The sequence below is a fragment of the Ranitomeya imitator genome, chromosome 1, assembly GCF_032444005.1.
Source record: "Ranitomeya imitator isolate aRanImi1 chromosome 1, aRanImi1.pri, whole genome shotgun sequence".
In the NCBI taxonomy this organism is placed as follows: Eukaryota; Metazoa; Chordata; class Amphibia; order Anura; family Dendrobatidae; genus Ranitomeya; species Ranitomeya imitator.
The window spans coordinates 737,042,328-737,064,775 of NC_091282.1; the positions used below are offsets into that span (position 1 = coordinate 737,042,328).

A 22,448-nucleotide genomic window follows, 5' to 3' on the forward strand; every position below is an offset into this window, starting at 1 on the left:
GATCTGCCTTCACTGGAGTACTCCAGATGTAGGTCAGATGGCGTCCAAGCTGAACGCCAATGTACTCCAGTTCATGGTTTGGCCTCGAGATCCAGGACCATCGCAGTGCATGCTCTGTTCTTCCATGGTACCAATTTTCTATAACCCCTCTTCCACTACGTCTGAGATCTTTTCGGAAGCAGGAAGGGCCCCAGTGATCCCGGGAGACCCGCACTGACCATGTCAGGTTTTCTCGCTTGCGGTTCTAGTATTTTTCCGTCTTATTGCGACAAAACTGGAAATATGGTCTTTCTCGCAGGGAGCCTTAACCTGTAGTTCTTCCCTACCGCGTACCGTTAGATCCGTGGGACCTTAATGGTCCTGGGCATCTTACAGTGGACTCCTTTTTTGTTCCGGACAGACTTTACTATCAGGGAAGGTCACTTCCCTTCTTTCTCTGCGTTCTTGTCCTCCTGATGAGTCTTCAGAACTCGACGTTCTGTTCTTTGTCTTTTTTCCTTATTACCATCAAGGCAAGGTTGCCCTCAAGCCATCCCCTTCCCTCGTTGCCAAGGTGGTATTGTATTCCCACTGTTGCAGGGGCATCGTCCTCTCATCTCTTTCGGCTCCAGTCCACAAAACGGAATGGGTTCTCCAAAATCTGAAAGAAGTGAGTGCTCCGAGTGGGTACGTATCGAGGACGGTGTCCTTCCAAAGGTTGGACACTTTACTTGGGTTTCTCGATGGTAAGTAGGCTTCCTGACGGTCGCAGGAAGGGTTTAGCCGTTTCTTCGACCATGTTAGCCTGGTGGATTCTTTTCTCCATCCAGGAGTCCTTCCAGGCTAGATGTCAGCCTATTTCCCTGTCTGAGGGCTCTAGGCACCAGACGTCGGCAAGCACGACCGCAAGCTTGCAAATTCCTCCAGTCCGCATGCATTCTTGAAGCACTATTATTCACATACTTCCACAGATGTGAGTCTGGGCAGGCGGACTTTGCAGGCCGCGGTGGCGTACCTGTAAGTAGCGGTTACACGGCCTGATCTGATGTTGTCCCCATCCAGGGACTGCTTTGGGACGTCCCATGGTCTGTGTCCCCCAATGAGGCGAAGGAGAAATAGGGATTTTTGTGTACTCACCGTAAAATCCTTTTCTCCGAGCCATTCATTGGGGGACACAGCTCCCACCCTGTTATTAGCTTATGCTTTGTTTTTATCTTTTGATATGTTATACTCTCATATATAATGTGACATGCTATACGCTTATATGTTGCTATTGATCTCCTACTGCTTTTGCACCGAACTGGTTAGCTGGGATCCAGCAGGAGGGTGTATACTGCAGGGGAGGAGCTAACTTTCTTTGTATTACTTAGTGTCAGCCTCCTGGTGGCAGCAGCATACACCCCATGGTCTGTGTCCCCCAATGAATGGCTCGGAGAAAAGGATTTTACGGTGAGTACACAAAAATCCCTATATCCCAGCATGGTCAGTATGAATATGAAATAGGTTTGTGTGACACTTTATGTCCCTTTTGAAGCCAGGAAGACTTTTCTCAGCCCTTGTACCAGATATGAATATTGTTTTTTATTGTGACAGGAATAAGTTCTATAGATATGGGAGAGATATTTTAAGGCATCGTGACACTGTACCAAATGCAATTTACTGGCATGACTGTGCGGCCTGCCTATTAGGCCAAAATTAATATCAGACAGGTGGATAAAATTGTATATGCCATGTCTCTTATGTATAGAAAACTAAAATCCTGATAGGAAGTATGGCGTTTATATCTCTTGCCTGAGGGGGCTAGATATCCTTCAAAATCAGGGATTTCATAATTTTTGGTACCTGACCTCACATCTTATTTACCAGCCCCCATCTGAAGTTCATGAGGGGAGAAAGGTGGGCACCGCTGGTACCTGATAAAAGCAGGTTCTGTTCTAGAACCCATGTTCAGTTCTGTAAGGACTGCGCCATTTACTAAACGAAATAAATAGATCTGCTCCATTCTTATGACAACAGGTCTAGTAACTTACTTTTGTTTATCCATTTTATTTTTGTGACTGTATATACTGTATTGTCCGCGTTGTAACATCTCTTGTATATTTTTAGAAGCATTGCCTAATTGTTGGATTAAATATATATTTAATAGCTTCTTTCCTCTTGCTCTATAAATTGCACCCCTGAAGCCTCGTGAGGCTAAACGTTACCAGTATCGGGCTTCCAATCAGCTTGTAATACAGGATTGGCGATGATTATTGATGAGTGAGCATGTGGGCTTGCTCCTTTATTATGTTCCAGTTTCTGTGGCTGCATGATTTGCGGCTGTTGGGCAGTCCCCTTGTGTTTTCAGGCTGTCTAACAGCTGCAAGTCATGCAGCCGCAGGGACTCGAACATAATGTACAAGCACTCCCAGATGCTCGTATAAGACGTTATCCGAACATGTTCACTCATCACTAGTGGTGATATATATATTTACTATACGTTCACTGTAAAAGCACCCAACAACCTGCCTGGCAGCAATAGTAGCCATTGCATAGTCCATCAATCATCAGTCAATTGTGTGATTGTTCTGACAACTTGGGGAGCTCTCCCAGATCTCGCTGTCACGCTATTGCAATGTTATTAACTAATGGTATCCACTGAGGTTCAGTTTGCAATACTCATTCGTTTTCTGATCTTCTGATATGCAACCCAATCCAAGTTTCATTTTTTTTCCCAGTGGCAGTGTCCCTCAATGTAATATAGGCTGGATGTGAGAACTGTGTGTATCCAGGGTCCTGCTGTCTTCAATAGCTCATATCAGCACAGCTTCTAACCTGCACTTATTTCCTCTTTGTTTACTTTCCTCCTTTAGTATAGCCCTTTTTCCCTACTGACACTGTACACTCATTCCTCCCTGTCCCTTCTAAGACCAAGAGAGGAGGAGAGCAGAGAAAGCTGTTGGGGGCAGGAGTTCTGATGGATTTGTTATATTTTTGCACATTGTTCAGCCAGACAAAGGACTTACGGACACTGCAGTAGAAAATGTGAATGAAGACTCTTTAGAAAAGTTGCTCTGCTTTGCTTTTAGGTAGCTATTGAACATAAACAAAATTTCTGTGCGAGTTTTCCATAGCCTTTTTTTTTTTGTTGTTGAGAAGGCAATAATGTGGGCGCATTCAAGTATGCGTATTATGTCTGCAAGGGTTGTTACCTGAACTGAGGGCGTCACTGGGATCTATATTGTGTGTAGGTCGGTAGACTTGAAATGAGGCTGTGATACGGATGTTCCCATCCATCTTTGTTTTTGCTGCCTGAATGAGACCTTTATCCCATTTACTTAACATCTAATATTCCCCCTTTTTTTCTTATATTGATATTTTAGGGTTCAGAAAGAGCAAGGCATTTGGCACATATAAAGTCCAAAACCTATTCTGCAGTAACACAGGTAAGTGAAAATATCTGAGATTAATGCACCATGTCGGAAATTGCACTAGTACGCCCCAACGCACCATAGTATCATTTTCTGTCTGGTGTCACCATTACCTGTCAGCTGATGTTCACATGGAGGTGTTTACAAAGCAGATCCTCTCCTAATCCCTCCTCGAAAAGCTATTTATTTCTAGGAGTAATGGAGAAGTCAGACTTTCTCCATATTGTACTCGGCTCCCAGCTGATGAGGGGCAAACATGCTGAAACATGCTTTGCTTAGATGAGTTTCTGGCTTGGCATTTGTCACCGGTCATGTTGCAATGCTGGCTAAAGCGATGGATATTGAGCTATTGGGTAGCTATTAGAGATGAGAAAACTTGTTCGTATAGAGAAATTTATTCTCCTTGAATTTTACAATAGTTCAGATTCTCCAGAAGCGGTCAGAGGCCTAATCAGTGCCATAAATCCCAGCTCAGAGTCAAGCAGATGGAAGAGGATGTGCGCAACTGAGGATAAAATAAATACAAAAAAATGACACATTCTATGTTTATTATGCAGTGGGGGACCCAGAGCCCAATGAGGAATATTCAGTTCACATCAAATAGTTTCAGGGAAAATTGAATTTACTTGTCTAATTATAGCGATTCTCCCGAATTTCAATCTCACCAGATTTGTTCATCTCTAGTATCTGCCTCTCTTAGGCGATGCTTGTGCAAGAGCTAATTAATAGGGATAAATTAATGTGCTCAGATAAGTTATGTAAGCATGCTCGGGTGCTGATAGAACATCTTCAGCGTGCTCGAATACTATGTTCCCTGTGGCTGCATGTCTCACGACTTCGACAGGTGCCACACATGCAGGGATTGCCTGTTTGTTAGACAATTCTTGCATGTGTTGCAGCTATCTAACAGCCATGAGACATGCAGCCGCGGGGACTCAAGCACGCAGAAGACTGTTAGCGACCGAGCATGCTCAGATAACACCTTATCCCAGCACGTTTTTTCATTTCTATTTCAGGGGACAGAGAGGCCGTATAGACCCCTGCCCAGCACCTAAAGCACTTATGATGAGTGCGTGAGTAGCAGAACTGGACCATGGAGCTGTGGAAGCAGGTGGCTTGGGGAATCTCATTTTCATTTACATCATGTGGACATCCTGGTACATGTGCATCACTTACCTGGGGAGGAGATCGCAACAAGGCTGTATGGGAAGAAGACCAGTTGATGGAGGCAGTGTGATGGTCTGGGCAACTTTTGGGTATTGGCATCATGTGGATGTTACTTTGACATATACCACCTACCCAATATTGCACAGACCAAGTGCCCCCTCTTCATGGCAGCATTATCACTTAATGGTGACGGCCTCCTTCCGCAGGATAACGCCTCTGTCACACTGAAAATTATTCAGGACGGATTAGAAGAACCTGACAAAGTGATCAAGGTGATGACTTGTCTCCAAACCTGATCCATGGGAGGCCTAACCTTGCAACCTCCAGGATTACTGCTGTTAATGGCTTGGTGCCATTAGCACAGGATATTTTCAAAGGTCTTGTGGAGTCCACGCCTCTTTTTGTGGCACAAGCAGGATCAACAGAATATTAGGCAGGCATACATGAGACATGACCTGGACAGGTTTTCATTCCCTGGGAGTGAGCAGTGACAATTCCTATTAAATAACAGCATGCAGAGATTTTGAAAAGCATAACGAAAAATGTAATTACTGACTCATTGATGGGAAAAAAAATCATCTTTATTTGGTTGAAGCAAGAGTTTCAGATGTTTAGACACAGTCTTGATTTCCATAACTTCGTACATACAGGCTGTCAAATCCAGACGTCACCGGCAGGTGGAGATGCTGACGTCGTCTGCCGAGGCTGGAGTATGTTTGCCGGTCACCAGAGCAGAAAGGACGAGACGAAGTCGAGCCAGGAAGAGGGCTGAGCGAGAAGCAGCCAAGAAAGGTAAACTTTCCTCTGCCGGAAACGTCTTCTGGTTCTGTTCTGTAGGTCGCGTATCACACGACATAGAATCGCTCCTCTTACTTATCCTGTGCAGGTGTTGAGCCATGTGTCCATTTCTTCTCCATTCATGGCCACGGTGATTGTGACAGCTCTGGTGCCTCCTCACCAGCTGCATTGTGCTTACTATCTGAGCATCTACCATGGTAATGGGAACATAGCAGAAAATTTAATTCTGTTTTACTGGAAAAGAGAAATGTTAAACAGGGTCGTCAACAATGTTAAAGCACTTTTATTAAAGGCCTCCGCGTGGTGCAAATGTTAAATAACATCCACATTCACCTACCAGACTGGCATCGCTCCTCTATTCTGCTGCCAGTGTTCCCCACTAGGCAAGGATTGTTGCTTGACTGCCGCAGCAAACTGACGCCCACTGATCGACTGCAGCGTCATCACTCCATCTATATGATAGAAGCATAGGTTGCTGGTAGCAGAAAACAGGAGCAACGCCGGTGTGATAGGTATGTTAGCAAAAAAAAAGTGTGTAGGCTTAATAGTTACCCTTTAACAAATGATAATTATGTAGTTGACATCCCCTTTAATACTGTATGTCATGCAAAATGAGAATCACTTTTTATATACTTTTTTTTTAAAGTGTTGAGGGTTTTTTTTTTTTTTTTTTGGTGCATGTCCCATCCCTATCTCTTTCCTTTTATAACTAAGTCCTTCTTCATTGCTCTATGTGATACTGTAAGACAACTGGCTGCAGCAGAAGCCTTCCTTATTTGCCACAGGAGCCTCCCCCCATCTGCTCTTTGCCACAGGAGCCTCCCCCCCATCTGCTCTTTGCCACAAGAGTCTCCCTTTATCTGTTCTATTTGCCACAGGAGCCTCCCCCCATCTGCTCTGTTTGCCACAAGAGCCTCCCCTTATCTGTTCTATTTGCCACAGGAGCATCCCCCCATCTGTTCTATTTGCCACCGGAGCCTTCCCCCATCTGCTTTATCTGCAGCAGGATCCTCCCCATCTTCTCTATTTGCAGTAGGAACCTCCACCCCATCTGCTAGGTCTGCAGCAGGAGCTTCCCCCATCTGCTCTGTCTGCAGCAGGAGCCTCCCCCCATCTTCTCTATCTGCAGTAGTGAAAAATGAATGTGAAATATCACCTGTCAGTCATCTCCTAGCAAAAAATGTAAGAGATGAAAAGTAAACCCTCTCTATTTTCAAGGGTTTTTAGGGAACTTGTTGCCGCCAAAACGCTATTTACCTGCAGATGTGATATTTTGCCTGTAGATAGCATAGTAATCATGCCTGGCAGGCTTACTAGAATAACAAAAACTACTTGAAAGGTATGAATGAAACCACAATATTGGTAATGAGCAATAACATTTTATTATATTTGAGACACCAAAAAATAGACAAACAAGATAACACAAGACTGAAAGACATTACATAAAATGTACACAGAAAATTTAAAAAGGAGGCAGAGCGGTATACACAGCACTATTAAGTTTGTGATAAATCTATGATTGTTATATATTTATAAACTAATAGTGCTGTGTATACCGTTCTGTTTCCATTTTTAATTGAGTATATTTTATATCCTGTCTTTTAGTCTTGTGTTTTTTATCTTGTTTGTCTATTTTTTGGTCTCTCTAAGGTAATAAAAATGTTATTGATCATTCCCAATATTGTGGTTTCATTCATACCTTCAAACCGTTTTTTGCTTTCATCTGTTATGTGTACTTGATCATTGTTTAATATTTTTTACATATTTGTTTATACTGGGGTAAAAGTTTTCCTTCTTATTTAGCTTAAAATAGTTTACTAGAAGAACAGTAGGTACAGGGAGAAAATGATGATCTATTCTTCCTGCAGCTGCTCACTTCCAGTCATTGCAGGGAGCCGTTAGACACCTTTCCTATATAGGGAGCGTGCTGGATTCACTCCTCAGTATATGGATTGACAGCCTACTCTGCAGCATGTGTGTACAGAGCAGCTGTCAGTCATAGTGTGTTCCCTGGATGAGGGGAAGTGAGCAGCTGCTGGGACAGTATAACTTCATTCTCTTCCTGTCAGTCACAATGTAAATGCAATATACCTGCAGATCACCACTAAATCTGTAGGTAAATAGTGTTTTGGAGGATACAAGTTCCTTTTAAGGCTGGGTTCACAAACAGTGGATTTGGTGCAGATTCCTAAATAAAAATCTATAGCGCTTCTGCGACAAAAAAATCTTGTTATAATTTCTGCACTCAATCATATGTTTTTATGTGCAGTTTAGTTGTGGAAAATGCAACAAAATAATGCAGACCAGCAATTAAATCTGTGAATTTCAAAGTCCCCCTTGAAATTAATGGGTAAAAAGGGCACCAAAAAAAATGATGCTTCTGCACATGTGAGCCGTGATTTTCATGTAGATACATGGAGATAAAACTCTCATGCCTTGCTGGTACAGTACAATTTGCTTGTTTTACCTGCTAAAAAGCTGCATGTAAAGTGCAAACCAATTACCCAACGTGCATCGAGCCTAATGACAACAGAAAATCCTGAAGATTTGAGAAGGGCTTAAGCTGCCAGTTTTGGTTGGATTAATTAATAATAGTGATGAGCGAATATACTCGTTACTCGAGATTTCTCGAGCACGCTCGGGTGCCCTCCGAGTATTTTTTAGTGCTCGGAGATTTAGTTTTTCTTGCCGCAGCTGAATGATTTACATCTGTTAGCCAGCATAAGTACATGTGGGGGTTGCCTGGTTGCTAGGGAATCCCCACATGTAATCAAGCTGGCTGTCAGATGTAAAACATTCAGCTTTCGGCAAGAAAAACTAAATCTCCGAGCATTAAAAAATACTCGGAGGGCACCCGAGCGTGCTCGAGAAATCTCGAGTAACGAGTATAGTCACTCATCACTAATCAATAACAAATGGAGGCCCCATAAAAGTAAATTTAGCTGACTGCTTCCCAAGGTGTTCATCCTTCCTGACAATCTGCATGGGTGAGTATTGTACCACTTATTTCCAGGGTTCCTTTTTCAATCTAGTGTTACCTCTAAAATGTTAAAACTACTTCTACAGGTATGTAGGGGGTCTTACCACTAAAATCTATAATACTGGTATGATTTCTATAGGTATTTTGTTGCCAGAACAAAACAATATTTATTCTGTATGGAACTGAATATGCTCCGGTGAACTCTTGGAGTGGTTAATGCACCATTACGCCCCCTCAGTTTGCATAATGAGCACGGTCACATCTGCCTGAACTCAATCGTCTGCAGCCGCCGCCGCTCAGCACTGTCCTGGCTCCCGTCTGCAGCTGCCACTGCTCAGCACTGTTCTGGCTCCCGACTGCAGCTTCCGCCCTTCAGCACTGTCCTGGCTCCCGTCTGCAGCCGCCGCCTCTCAGCACTGTCCTGGCTCCCGTCTGCAGCCGCCGCCTCTCAGCACTGTCCTGGCTCCCATCTGCAGTCGCCGCCTCTCAGCACTGTTCTGGCTCCCATCTGCAGCCGCCGCCTCTCAGCACTGTTCTGGCTCCCATCTGCAGCCGTCGGCTCTCATCGCTGGCCTGGCTCCTCGCTGGCCTGGCTCCTGTCTGCAGCCGCCGCCTCTCGGCACTGTCCTGGTTCCCATCTGCAGCCGCCGCCTCTCAGCACTGTTCTGGCTCCCATCTGCAGCCGCCGCCTCCCAGCACTGTCCTGGCTCCCGTCTGCAGCCGCCGCCTCCCAGCACTGTCCTGGCTCCCGTCTGCAGCCGCCGCCTCCCAGCACTGTCCTGGCTCCCGTCTGCAGCCGCCGCCTCTCAGCACTGTCCTGGCTCCCATCTGCAGCCGCCGCCTCTCAGCACTGTCCTGGCTCCCATGTGCAGCCGCCGCCTCTCAGCACTGTTCTGGCTCCCATCTGCAGCCGCCGCCTCTCAGCACTGTCCTGGCTCCCGTCTGCAGCCGCCGCCTCTCAGCACTGTCCTGGCTCCCGTCTGCAGCCGCCGCCGTTCAGCACTGTTCAGCTGCCAGAAAGCCAGAGAGCTGCACAGCGGATGATTGAGTTCAGGCAGTTGTAGCTTGAACACTGTGAATCAAGATATGACAAAGTGCTTGGTGTGCACTTGGGTGGGCGCAACGGTGCACTGAGCCCATGGCCACACCACGGAGGCACCAAAGCCCCTTCACATGCATACAAAATATCAAAATATTTCTATACTCTTGTTAGACTGCATACACAATCATTGCAGGCTCAGGGGTCTTGTTCTGTCACCGATCTGCTGGGGGACGTCTGCTTTCTATTACTGCTTTCAGCCATTTAACATGGGCTGATAACGAGGCAAGGTTTATTCTCAATCATTAGCCCATGTACACATGGCAGCGATCATTCTCCTGTTGATCATGTCTGTTGTACAGTTGTCGGCTGCTCATCTTCTTGTAAAGCTGGGATGTATTGCAGATCGTATTAGGAAGCGTTTATGCCCATATAGTGTGCAGAGACCCCCGTAAAGCCTTTTTAGAGCTGCCCCAGGAAACATATCTCTGGTCAGTGTGTGTAGTCATGGGATTCTTCTCAATAACATCCCAATAATATCTTTGATTTTTAGCCCAGACACCATTGCCTCAGCGAAAATCTGAGAAGATGCCAGTAATTCCAGAGGAGGACTCCTCATCCAGTAGTGAAGGTACGACCATCGGCATATACTCTGACTGTATACGACTACTCCTTTATTTTCAGCTATTTGCATGACTGCACTGCACTAGGAGCATCTGTCAACGTTCCTCCATGTCCCCAGGCTGTGTCTGGTGCGTCAGCTTAGCTCCCATGTGCCACCAATATATTGGGGGTCCCATGATGCCATGGGTAATACATTTTTGTGTTTGGATTTAAAGGTATTGTCCAGGAGGCTAAAAAATGGCTATAGTTGGAAAAAGCATAATATGATGAAAAGTCACCTCTTAAACCCGCCTCTGCATCTGTGCTGGCTCTCTGTTGATCCCCACCAGACTTTTTTTCAACAATGACCTGCCATCAATCCGTAGGACCACTGAAGCCAATAACTATTTATTTAGCTCTATTGCTGGAATGTACAGCTTGATACTGCGAAGGCCAGTGATTGGCTGCAGCGGTCACATACTTGTATGCAACATCACCATTACAGACAAGGAAACCAGGTTCAGCAGGGACCATCTGGTATCTGGGGATCTAACAAGAGAGCATTGCACTTTGTGTGTCTGCTCATTCCAGAGCTCTGCACTTATGACCAGTTTTTTTGACCGAGCAGTGGGAGTCCGGGTGAACCGATGGGTTAGCACCAACACCACATAAGAGAAAACTTGAGAAACGGTAGGTACAGCCTAAGTAGACATGTCAGGAGACCGGGATCCATGTACAATGTGGGTCGGTTATTTTTCCTGGAAATCTACGACTGATTGACAATGACCGATCCATTTGTCAATAAAGCCGGCTTCAACAGTCCAAGTTCGGACCCTGATGTACAGACTGGCCGGGGGTCTCCTGAGCATCCACGCCTGGTACATGTATCAGGGTCCATATCTTTAAGGTTAATGTTGGATGTATAATGCCCCACAGTGTAAGGCTGTGAACCGGAATTTTGGGGCTGAAAAGTTTACAATAGTTGCAAAGTAGATAATTTCTCCTCCATGTGTTACTTCTTTTTTTTTTCCCTGCAGAAATCGACCTTCAGTGTGGATTTTTTTTTTCATCCACAGCTTCTTAATTGGTGCTTTTGATTAACTGTGAATTTATTGCACAAATTCTCAATTGGAGATTAATGTAGAATCAGCAATAAACGTTTGTTTTTTGCAGATTTTGCTTTGGATTAATTACATGTCCACAGCAAAATCAACGAGTCCAGCATTAGAAGAAAAAAAATAAAAGTGAAACATTTTGTAAACAAAACGTGATACTCCCCGCTGCTGATTTATCCACCTCTAGCAGTGCCTCCATCTCATGTAACCGCTGCAGCCAGTCACAGGTTTGTAGCAATAACAGTGCCATAATGCTCTTGACAGCAGCATGAAAACACTTCTAGAACAGCAGTATAAGGAAATATATAGAGAGCTAGGTTAAAGTATGATGCAAGTGTGGAAAAAAATCAGCAAACTAAAAATACTTTTAAAAATAGTTCTATTAATAGTTTGCGTTTTGAAAAAAAAAATTTAAAAATCTAAATCAAATAAATATTGGCTGACTGCTTTTTACTTTATCAGTTCTTCTAGGAGTACTTGTACACAGTTTTTGCAGGAACTCGGCAGTGAGGTTGTTCCAAACATCTTGGAGAACTAACCACAGATCTTCTTGTGAAAATCCTTCATGTCATACCAGACAGACTGGTTGATGTGGAGATCAGGGCTCTTTGGGGGCCAGATCATCTCTTTCAGGGCTTCTTGTTCATAATGACATGCTGGGTGTTTGGGGTCTTGGAGAATAAATTTGGAACCAATGTCATTAAGAACTGTCTTCAGCATAAAGAAGAATGAGAAGTCCTGAAGTGATGATCCAGGCCACACAGAGCCCTGATCTCAGCATCATCCAGTCTGTCTGGGATTACATGAAGTCACAGAAGAATTTACACAAGTGACATCCACAGAAGATCTGTGGTTAGTTCTCCAAAATGTTTGGGAGAACCTCCATGCCGAGTTCCTTCAAAAACCATGTACCAGTACCTAGACCATCTGATGAGGCCAACGGGCTGTCACACTGTATATTGATGTGATATAGCTTTCTGTTTTGTTCAGTCATATTGCATTTTATTATAAAAAGATAAACTATTAACACTTCTCTGGTAGAAAACTTTCTTACTTTGTAAATTTTTTTCCAGAACGGTCTGAAGCTTTTGCACAGTATAATGTCTATATAAATGTTTTTTTTTTTTTTCTCCTTCGCCTCATTGGGGGACACAGACCGTGGGTGTATGCTGCTGCCAATAGGAGGCTGACACTAAGTGATACAAAAAAAAGTGATCTCCTCCCCTGCAGTATACACCCTCCTGCTGGCTCTCAGCTAACCAGTTCTTGCTTAGTGTCTGTAGGAGGCACATGGGTCTGTTTCAGACCCCAACGTTTTTATTTTGTTTACTTTTCTGTAAATTTTTATTTTTTAATTAACGGAGTGAAGGGGGCGACGGTTCCTTTCAAGGTTCCGATCTCCCCCGAACCATCAACAGGCGAGCACGGCGAGTATACCTCCCCGTACCCTCTCCTGCGACGTGGGAAGCCATGCCTGAGCTCACTTCAGGGGCGACGGTTCCTTTCATGGTCCCGATCTCCCCACACCAGCAGCAGGCGACCACATGGAGTGTCGCCTCCATGTATCCTCTCCTGGAGCCAGGCCTAATGCCGGACAACTGGCCCTGTCCACCCGGACTGAACTCCGTGGCTGCACAGAGGCCCCTCTCTATGGCGTCCGAGCAGCCCCCACTGTCCCACCACTGTGAAAGTGGATGGCACAAGGAGGCGGACGGTTCCTCTCCACCGCCCTAACAAAGGGATGATGGATTGAGGCTTATCCCTGCACCGTCCACGCTGCACAGAACAGCGCTGAAACCCACATCCGCGGCGGCTCCATGCCGGGACGCGCACCGATGGTGAGTGGATCCATCTTCAGTGGGATATCCATATGCTGACAGGCAGCCTCAGCCACTTCCCTGTGGCCCACCTCTCTGAGGTAACGCTCTGGATGGCTGCAAAAATTTAGTCCCCGGCTTCGGCCGATTTGTAGGCCGCATCCTGGAAGTCTTGCCTGGAACGCCCCGCTGGTGTCGCCCGCCGGCTACAGAAATTTAGGCCCCGGCTTGGGCCTATTCAACATCGTGTCTGTGGCTCCGCCCCCCAAATTGGCGCTTCTCGCTCTCTGCGAGATTTTATCAACTCTGCAGCTCCCGGTGGCCATCTTGGTCCACCCGGCCAGCTCACACTGGGGTGACAGTATTTTTGCATTAAAGGGGCACATCGACTCTACATCAGTACCCGGGTAAGGAAGTACCTGGCCTGGTCTTAAAAGCATATGGCCAGTATTCCCAGTCTTAAAGTTGCATGACCAGTATTCCCTGGTCTTAAAGTTGCATGACCAGTATTCCCTGGTCTTAAAGGCGCATGACCAGTATTCCCTGGTCTTAAAGGCGCATGACCAGTATTCCCTGGTCTTAAAGGCGCATGACCAGTATTCCCTGGTCTTAAAGGTGCATGACCAGTATTCTCTGGTCTTAAAGGTGCATGACCAGTATTCTCTGGTCTTAAAGGTGCATGACCAGTATTCCCTGGTCTTAAAGGTGCATGACCAGTATTCCCTGGTCTTAAAGGTGCATGACCAGTATTCCCTGGTCTTAATGGTGCATGACCAGTATTCCCTGGTCTTAAAGGCGCATGACCAGTATTCTCTGGTCTTAAAGGCGCATGACCAGTATGCTCTGGTCTTAAAGGCGCATGACCAGTATTCCCCGGTCTTAAAGGCGCATGGCCAGTATTTCCTGGTCTTAAAGGCGCATGACCAGTATTTCCTGGTCTTAAAGGCGTATGACCAATATTTCCTGGTCTTAAAGGCGCTTGATCAGTCCGAGGAGCCCTCCGCCGCCGACCCCAGCTTTATCCTCTAGTTCCCCTCAGTGGACTTCTTCACTGACCAATCCATGGTTCTCTGACCAAGAGATTGAATACCTTTGTGTACCCTCTGTGTTTGGAGTGCTCGCAGGACCAATATACATGGTCCCTATCCTACATGGGAGCCGTCGACTAGCAGGGGCCGCAAGTATTCTAGAAACGTGCAGGCGTCTAGAAACATACAGGCATCTAGAAAACGGAAGTTTTTCCGTTTCCTGCTCCCTCACCAATGATTTGATGACAACAAGGCTCTGAATATGGATTGGATATTGCCTGAGCTTGCCAGAGCTTCAGAGACTAAACTCCCTCGAGAGCATTTGCCATTCAATTCGGATAAGCGATTCACTGGACAGAAGCCTCTACGTGGGATGCCATGCCTGGCCTGTTTTTTAAGGGCGACGGGTCCTTTAAAGGGCACCGATCTCCCCACACCATCAACAGATGAGCACTCGGAGTGTCGTCTCAATTTTTCCTCTTCTGCATCCAGGCCTAACGCCAGACAACCTGTCCTGTCCACCTGGAGACCTGTACTCTGTGGACATATAGAGGCACCCTTTTTGGCGTACGAGCTCCCCCCTCTGCATCACCACTATTTAGTGGATGATGCAAGAGGGCGGACAATTCCTCTCCACTTCCCTGTTAAGAGGTTGATGGATCGAGGGTGCCTAATTTTTATCTCTGCACCGTGAAAAGAGGAGATGGCAAGAGACTATGACCTGCTGGATGCAGCCGCACATTCTGCCATGGGGCAGATTAACCGGGTAGAATCTCCTGTGGTATTCCTACCAGTATCCCTACCTGATGGGTCATCAATTAAAAATACCACGGACTGTCAGATAGCAAATCTGGTTCGTTCCGTCTTGCGGCTTCGAGTCCAGCGCTCTATCCTCCCTAGCGGCCGCATGGATTGCTAGAGCAATGGTCTCCTGGCTGGAGACCTTAACTACCTTGATTCACACCAGCAACAACTGGCCAATCAAATCCTTTGAGCGGGAGACTGACAAAGGATTGTATAAGGATTGTCCAGCACAGTCTAGATCTAAGGGATCTTGGTTCCAAACAGGGGAACGAAAAGTAAGATCGACCCTGGACCTCAAACTTCTAACAACCTTTGACAGGGTCCTCCTTCTTTGGATGGAGTTCCTCCGCTCAGCCATTACTTCAACAGAAAAAGGTGCAGTTTCCGGCATCCATCGACATTCAGGTTGCTTGCCCTCTACAAAAATTCCTTCGCCTTTCCATTCGTCAACAGCATTTTCATGTCACAACCTTGTCCTTTGGCCTTGCTTCCGCACCCAGAGTGTTCGCTCGGGTCAGGGCGGATGTCATGTTTCTCTTGCACTCTAGAGGCGTGCTCGTCCTGCCCTGTTTGGTCTGTCTAGCCGCCCTTCCAGGACTACGCTGAGTCGTCTATATCTCTTGCGATACCTTCTCTCCTGGGCTTGCAGCTACACTTAGACAAGTTCTCCTCATTTCCAGCCCAGCAGATATCCTTTTTGAGGATGATCCTGCACACTTCTAGAAGGATGGTAATTCTTCCTTGAGACAAGGTCATGGCCCTTCAACAGGGAGCTCGCGCAAGGAGAGTTCTGAGGATTTGATTACTCACCCCTCATTTCATTCGATTTGCTAAGAGAGTTCTGAGGAAAAATGGTGACGACAATGGAAGCGGTTTCCTTCGCTCCGCTCGTTTTCAGCAAGTCAAATAGACTTTCAGACAATAGTCTCTGAGCTCCTTCTTCTTTATCCAGGGCCTTTCTCCAGGTTCAATGGTTATTAGTAACTACCAATGCCAGTCTTCTTCTCCCCATCATTGTTCTGGAGATCCGAACGGTAGTCTTACATCAGGTCCACTGCCTTCTGGCGGGTCACCCTATCCGAATTCAATTGGATAATGCCACGGCGGTGCCTTACGTCAGTCATCTAGCAGGTACCCACGATCAGGTGCCATGACCGAGGTACCTCACTTTCTCTGATGGGCAAAGTCTATTATTCGGTGATCTCGGCAGTATATATCCCAGAAGTAGAACTCTGAACGGCAAACAAATTCAGCCGTCAGGGTTCCGCCTCAAGTCAGTGGGAACTTCACCCCGAAGTCTTCCATCAGATCTGTCCTTACTGGAGCTCTCCAGTTGCAGGTGGGATGACATCCAGACTGAAGGCCAATGTACTCGAGTTCGTGGTTCGGCCTCGAGATCCAAGAGCCATCGCTCTCCATGCTCTGGTTCTGCCGTGGTACCAGTTTCCATAACTCCGCTTCCACTGCTTCCGAAAGCCTTTCGGAAGCAGAAAGGGGCCCCAGTGATCCTCAGAGATCCGCACTGACCACGTCCGTTTTTTGTTTGCGGAGCTAGTATCTTCTCGCCTTATCGCAGCACAACTGCAAGTAGGGACTGTCTCACAGGGAGTTTTCACACGTAGTTCTTCCCTATCGCATACCGTTAGATCATTGGGATCTTATTATTCCTAGGAGCCTTACAGTAGGCTCCTTTTTCATCCGGGCAGACTTTACTATCAGGGAAAGTCGTCCCGTTCTCCTCTGCGATATTCTCACTCTGACGAGTCTTCGGAGCTAGCTTCTCTGCTCTTTCAGACTTTTTTCCCTTATTACCTTCGAGGCAAGGTTGTCCTCAGGCCATCTCCATCCCTTGTTACCAAGGTGGTACTGTATTACCACTGTTATGAGGGCATAGTTCTTCCCTCATCTCTTTTGGCTCCAGTCCACAAAATGGAATAAGATCCCCCTTATTCTGGACGAAGTGAGTGCTCTGAGTAGGTACGTCTTGAGGACAGCGTCCTTCTGAAGGTTGGACATTTTATTTGGGCTTCCTGACGGTAGAGGAAGGCTTCCTGACATTTTCAGGAAGGGTTTAGCCGTTTCATCGACCATGATAACATGGTGAATTCTTTTCACCATCCAGGAGTCCTTCCGTGCTAGATGTCAGCCTATCTCCCTGTCTATCAAGGGTTCTAGGCGCCAGGCGTCAGCAAGGCACGCCTGCAAGCTTGCGGATTCGTCCAGTCCGCATGCATTCTTGAAGCACTATAATTCCCACACTTCCACAGATGTGAGTCTCGGCAGGCGGACTCTGCAGGCCGCGGTGGCGCACTTGTAAGTAGCGGTTACACAGGGCCTGATCTATTGTTGTCCCCACCCAGGAACTGCTTTGGGACGTCCCACGGTCTGTGTCCCCCAATGAGGCGAAGGAGAAATAGGGATTTTTGTGTACTCACCGTAAAATCCTTTTCTCCGAGCCATTCATTGGGGGACACAGCTCCCACCCTGTTATTAGCTTATGCTTGTTTTTTAGACTATGACATGCTATACGCTCATATATTGTTATTGATCTCCTACTGCTTTTGCACCGAACTGGTTAGCTGAGAGCCAGCAGGAGGGTATATACTGCAGGGGAGGAGCTAACTTTTTTTTGTATCACTTAGTGTCAGCCTCCTATTGGCAGCAGCATACACCCACGGTCTGTGTCCCCCAATGAATGGCTCGGAGAAAAGGATTTTACGGTGAGTACACAAAAATCCCTATTTCCTTTCCTTGCAAAATACTTTTGTTTTTTCCACAGATAGTGTTCACAGCTAACCCACAAGCTGTGAACACACCCTATTGATGAGCTGAATGGTAACGCCCATTTGTCAGTTTAAAATGTCTAATAGAGGACATATCCTGAGGATCAGCAATGTGAAGGAAGCCAGAAATAATGATGATCAGTTCTGATATTGTGTAGTGTGATGGTAGATGTGGAGTTATAGTAAAATCCCTGCTCTTCTTTATTCACCTTTGCAGATGTTCCAGCTTCAAAAAGACAGAGAAAAGATGAAGCTTCTCCATCTTGGCTGCCAAGCGGATACAGTTAGGAATGCTCCAAGATGACACGTGGACAGTTGTATATAGGTGTAATATTTCATGTTGATCTCTCCACAATATTTGTCACTGTTTATCTTGTCAGGTTAATTATTAATAAATACTAAGTCACTTGTATATTAAGTCACTTGTATATTATATCCCATGTTCCCAGAGCAACAGCGAAAAGATTTAGTAATAATTGGACTATCTTCAAAAATTCAGACAATTCCGTAATAAAACAAGTCTGTGCAGCATGTAGAGGCAGTGTGTTATAGAGCTGCATCTCACACACTCCTGTACAAGCAGTTAATGGTGGTCACTGAGACAAAGAGCAAGATCATGAACTGCAAAATAGGAGCTCATAAAATGTCTGAGCTTACAAAAATAAGGCCACTGTTCTCAATGGGGCATGTCTGGTACTGTATCTTAGCGCCATTTACCGCTCCAGGATGCAGGACGAGTCTGCTTTGTTTTTATGCTCATTTAACACCACCAGAAAAAAGTAAACGGAGTGCAACTTTCCTCAGCCAGTACGTGAATGCCTGCACCCCTGCGATTACAAGGTCCCTTTTGTCACATAATGCCTGGTGCAGGCGCCCAGGAGGCTGGGGTAGGACGCCAGCCGAGGAAGTGTGCTCTGCCCTAGTACCGATGTGGTCACCGGCCAGACCAAAGTCCTACAAACCAACCTATATAGAAAAGAAATTCCAAATGTACTAATGATTATGAAAATTGGATACTACAAAGCACAGACAAATCCAAAAAGAAAAAAAAAAGTATCCAACATGCCAAATATCACATACATAAACTTTATTGGGTAACAATTAAAAACATAATTGTACAACAACATAAAAAATCATAAGAAGACAAAGGTGATTAGAACATAAAGATGACAAAGTGAGGGGGCAGCCAGCACAGGTATCTAATATATAATTGCCTAGAATACTACTTCCTGCAATTTGTGCCAACTTCCGTGGCTTTGTCCGGAGCTAATGTCCGGAGATAATGTCCGGAGCTAATGTCCGGAGATAAGTGACGTCAACAGTGTCCAGTGTCTGATTGGTTGCCGCCTGCTGCGAGCGACCAATCAGAAACGTGCCGTACTGTGACACACTCCGCCCGCCATTTTGGTGTGATTTTTGAATTTTTACCTCACAGCAAGTTTCTACTGCGTGGAGGCGGGCCCAGTGACGTTGCTCTTCAAGCTCCTGCCGAATTTCGTCAAAAAAATGATAATACCATTTACCAAAACTATATATATTTAGTTGTGAAGTGGTTCAGTGACATTTTCACACCAATTTTGAACTTTTGTTTGGTGTTTTCTCCATATACTGCCTATTATTTTTGTTCTTTCTTACTATATTTATTGAAATGTAAGAATAATACAATTAATAAATAAAAGTATATATGGATTCTAGACTCCCGATTCTTTAGAATCGGGCTGCCATCTAGTTTAATTATAAAAATCCATCCGTTTACGTGTGTATACGTGTGTGTATGTGTATATATATATATATATATAATTATCTTTGTTATACAGTTAGGGCCAGAAATATTTGGACAGTGACACAAGTTTTGTTATTTTAGCTGTTTACAAAAACATGTTCAGAAATACAATTATATATATACTAGATGGCAGCCCGATTCTAAAGAATCGGGAGTCTAGAATCCATATATACTTTATTTATTCAAATGTAAGAATAATACAATTAATAAATAATAGTAAGAAAGAACAAAAATAATAGGCAGTATATGGAGAAAACACCAAACAAAAGTTCAAAATTGGTGTGAAAATGTCACTGAACCACTTCACAACTAAATATATATAGTTTTGGTAAATGGTATTATCATTTTTTTGACGAAATTCGGCAGGAGCTTGAAGAGCAACGTCACTGGGCCCGCCTCCACGCAGTAGAAACTTGCTGTGAGGTAAAAATTCAAAAATCACACCAAAATGGCGGGCGGAGTGTGTCACAGTACGGCACGTTTCTGATTGGTCGCTCGCAGCAGGCGGCAACCAATCAGACACTGGACACTGTTGACGTCACTTATCTCCGGACATTAGCTCCGGACATTAGCTCCGGACAAAGCCACGGAAGTTGGCACAAATTGCAGGAAGTAGTATTCTAGGCAATTATATATTAGATTATGGGCTGAAAGTGCACACTCCCAGCTGCAATATGATAGTTTCCACATCCAAATCGGAGAAAGGGTTTAGGAATCATAGCTCTGTAATGCATAGCGTCCTCTTTTTCAAGGGACCAAAAGTAATTGGACAATGGACTCTAAGGGCTGCAATTAACTCTGAAGGCGTCTCCCTCGTTAACCTGTAATCAATGAAGTAGTTAAAAGGTCAGGGGTGGATTCCAGGTGTGTGGTTTTGCATTTGGAAGCTGTTGCTGTGAGCAGACAACATGCGGTCAAAGGAACTCTCAATTGAGGTGAAGCAGAACATCCTGAGGCTGAAAAAAAAGAAAAAATCCATCAGAGAGATAGCAGACATGCTTGGAGTAGCAAAATCAACAGTTGGGTACATTCTGAGAAAAAAGGAATTGACTGGTGAGCTTGGGAACTCAAAAAGGCCTGGGCGTCCACGGATGACAACAGTGGTGGATGATCGCCGCATACTTAATTTGGTGAAGAAGAACCCGTTCACAAGATCAACTGAAGTCCAGAACACTCTCAGTGAAGTAGGTGTATCTGTCTCTAAGTCAACAGTAAAGAGAAGACTCCATGACAGTAAATACAAAGGGTTCACATCTAGATGCAAACCATTCATCAATACCAAAAATAGACAGGCCAGAGTTAAATTTGCAGAAAAACACCTCAAGAAGCCAGCTCAGTTCTGGAAAAGTATTCTATGGACAGATGAGACAAAGATCAACCTGTACCAGAATGATGGGAAGAAAAAAGTTTGGAGAAGAAAGGGAACGGCACATGATCCAAGGCACACCACATCCTCTGTAAAACATGGTGGAGGCAACGTGATGGCATGGGCATGCATGGCTTTCAATGGCACTGGGTCACTTGTGTTTATTGATGACATAAGAGCAGACAAGAGTAGCCGGATGAATTCTGAAGTGTACCGGGATATACTTTCAGCCCAGATTCAGCCAAATGCTGCAAAGTTGATTGGACGGCGCTTCATAGTACAGATGGACAATGACCCCAAGCATACAGCCAAAGCTACCCAGGAGTTCATGAGTGCCAAAAAGTGGAACATTCTGCAATGGCCAAGTCAATCTCCAGATCTAAACCCAATTGAGCATGCATTTCACTTGCTCAAATCCAGACTTAAGACGGAAAGACCCACAAACAAGCAAGACCTGAAGGCTGCGGCTGTAAAGGCCTGGCAAAGCATTAAGAAGGAGGAAACCCAGCGTTTGGTGATGTCCATGGGTTCCAGACTTAAGGCAGTGATTGCCTCCAAAGGATTTGCAACAAAATATTGAAAATAAAAATATTTTGTTTGGGTTATGTTTATTTGACCAATTACTTTTGACCTCCTAAAATGTGGAGTGTTTGTAAAGAAATGTGTACAATTCCTACATTTTCTATCAGATATTTTTGTTCAACCCTTCAAATTAAACGTTACAATCTGCACTTGAATTCTGTTGTAGAGGTTTCATTTCAAATCCAATGTGGTGGCATGCAGAGCCCAACTCACGAAAATTGTGTCACTGTCCAAATATTTCTGGCCCTAACTGTATAAAAAATAACGATTAGAAGTAAAAGTGCATAGTATACATGATGTAATATCATTAGATGTAAGCAACAATAACCACAAAAGAATAGAGAGATGATAAAAAATCAATACATATTGAAATACTGACCTAGACGGCACACACTGCCCCCTCACTGCACTCCAACGCGCGTTTTGCTACCGCTTCGTCAGGGAGTCCTACAAAGTCTTATGTTACTTTCCTATGTCTACCCCTTTTTATTCCTGTCTCTGCGATCTAAAGGAAACACATGACTGCAGCAGGAAACTACAATGTTTTCTAACCATGGAGACCCATGGGACTGCATAGGAGCTGCATATGCTTGTTGGAAAGATATTTTGAATTAATTAAAAAAAATGGGGGGGGGGGTTTACATATAAAAGGGTTGTTACATTTTAGTCAACTGTTTGCTAGACAGGCATATTGGCAAACGCGGCACCTTCGAGAGGCGCTAGGAGTCACTAATGTTTCCTTATCATTGGAAACTACAAGATCTCTAGCAGAAAAACGTGTGATTGCTTCAAAATTCAGCAAGCATCCCAGTAAGTGACATATCGCTGGAATCGGAATCTCTGCCCCTACATCATGCTGCTCTCACATAGCAAAAAGCTGCTGAAAGAGTCTTTATAAATAGGTGGCATATGCACTTGTTAGATTTAAAAATAAAAAAATAGCATATTTGGTCTCAACTTGTCTGTAGAGATATGCGAAAAGGATTGATAATGTTCGGGGTCCGTACCTGACACCAAATGTCCGTGCACAGACACTGAAAGAGGACTTCTCCTGGAAGTCCTTGTTACTGTTAGTTTTCGGCAGAGCGAACAAAGCTTGTTGAAAGGCGGCAGCGCAGCCAATCAACAAGCTTTCCTGTGCAAGCACTTGTGGTTAAATCACAGCCATGTCAAGTATTGGCATGGTTGTGATTG

At 45.0% G+C, this 22,448-nt stretch overlaps 1 protein-coding gene across 4 annotated transcripts in view; it reads left to right on the forward strand.

Moving 5' to 3' along the window:
- Positions 1–17,931, forward strand: part of SNAPC1 (small nuclear RNA activating complex polypeptide 1) — a 49,550-nt gene extending 31,619 nt beyond the window's left edge. For all 4 annotated transcript variants that reach the window (XM_069733709.1, XM_069733737.1, XM_069733719.1 and 1 more), the window contains exons 9-12: positions 3,342–3,404; positions 5,207–5,348; positions 9,927–10,004; positions 17,741–17,931. In XM_069733709.1, coding sequence (XP_069589810.1) covers positions 3,342–3,404; positions 5,207–5,348; positions 9,927–10,004; positions 17,741–17,811 — 354 coding nt within the window. In that variant the 3' untranslated portion in view covers positions 17,812–17,931. The remainder of the gene's footprint in view (positions 1–3,341; positions 3,405–5,206; positions 5,349–9,926; positions 10,005–17,740) is intronic.
- The last annotated feature ends 4,517 nt before the right edge of the window (positions 17,932–22,448 follow it).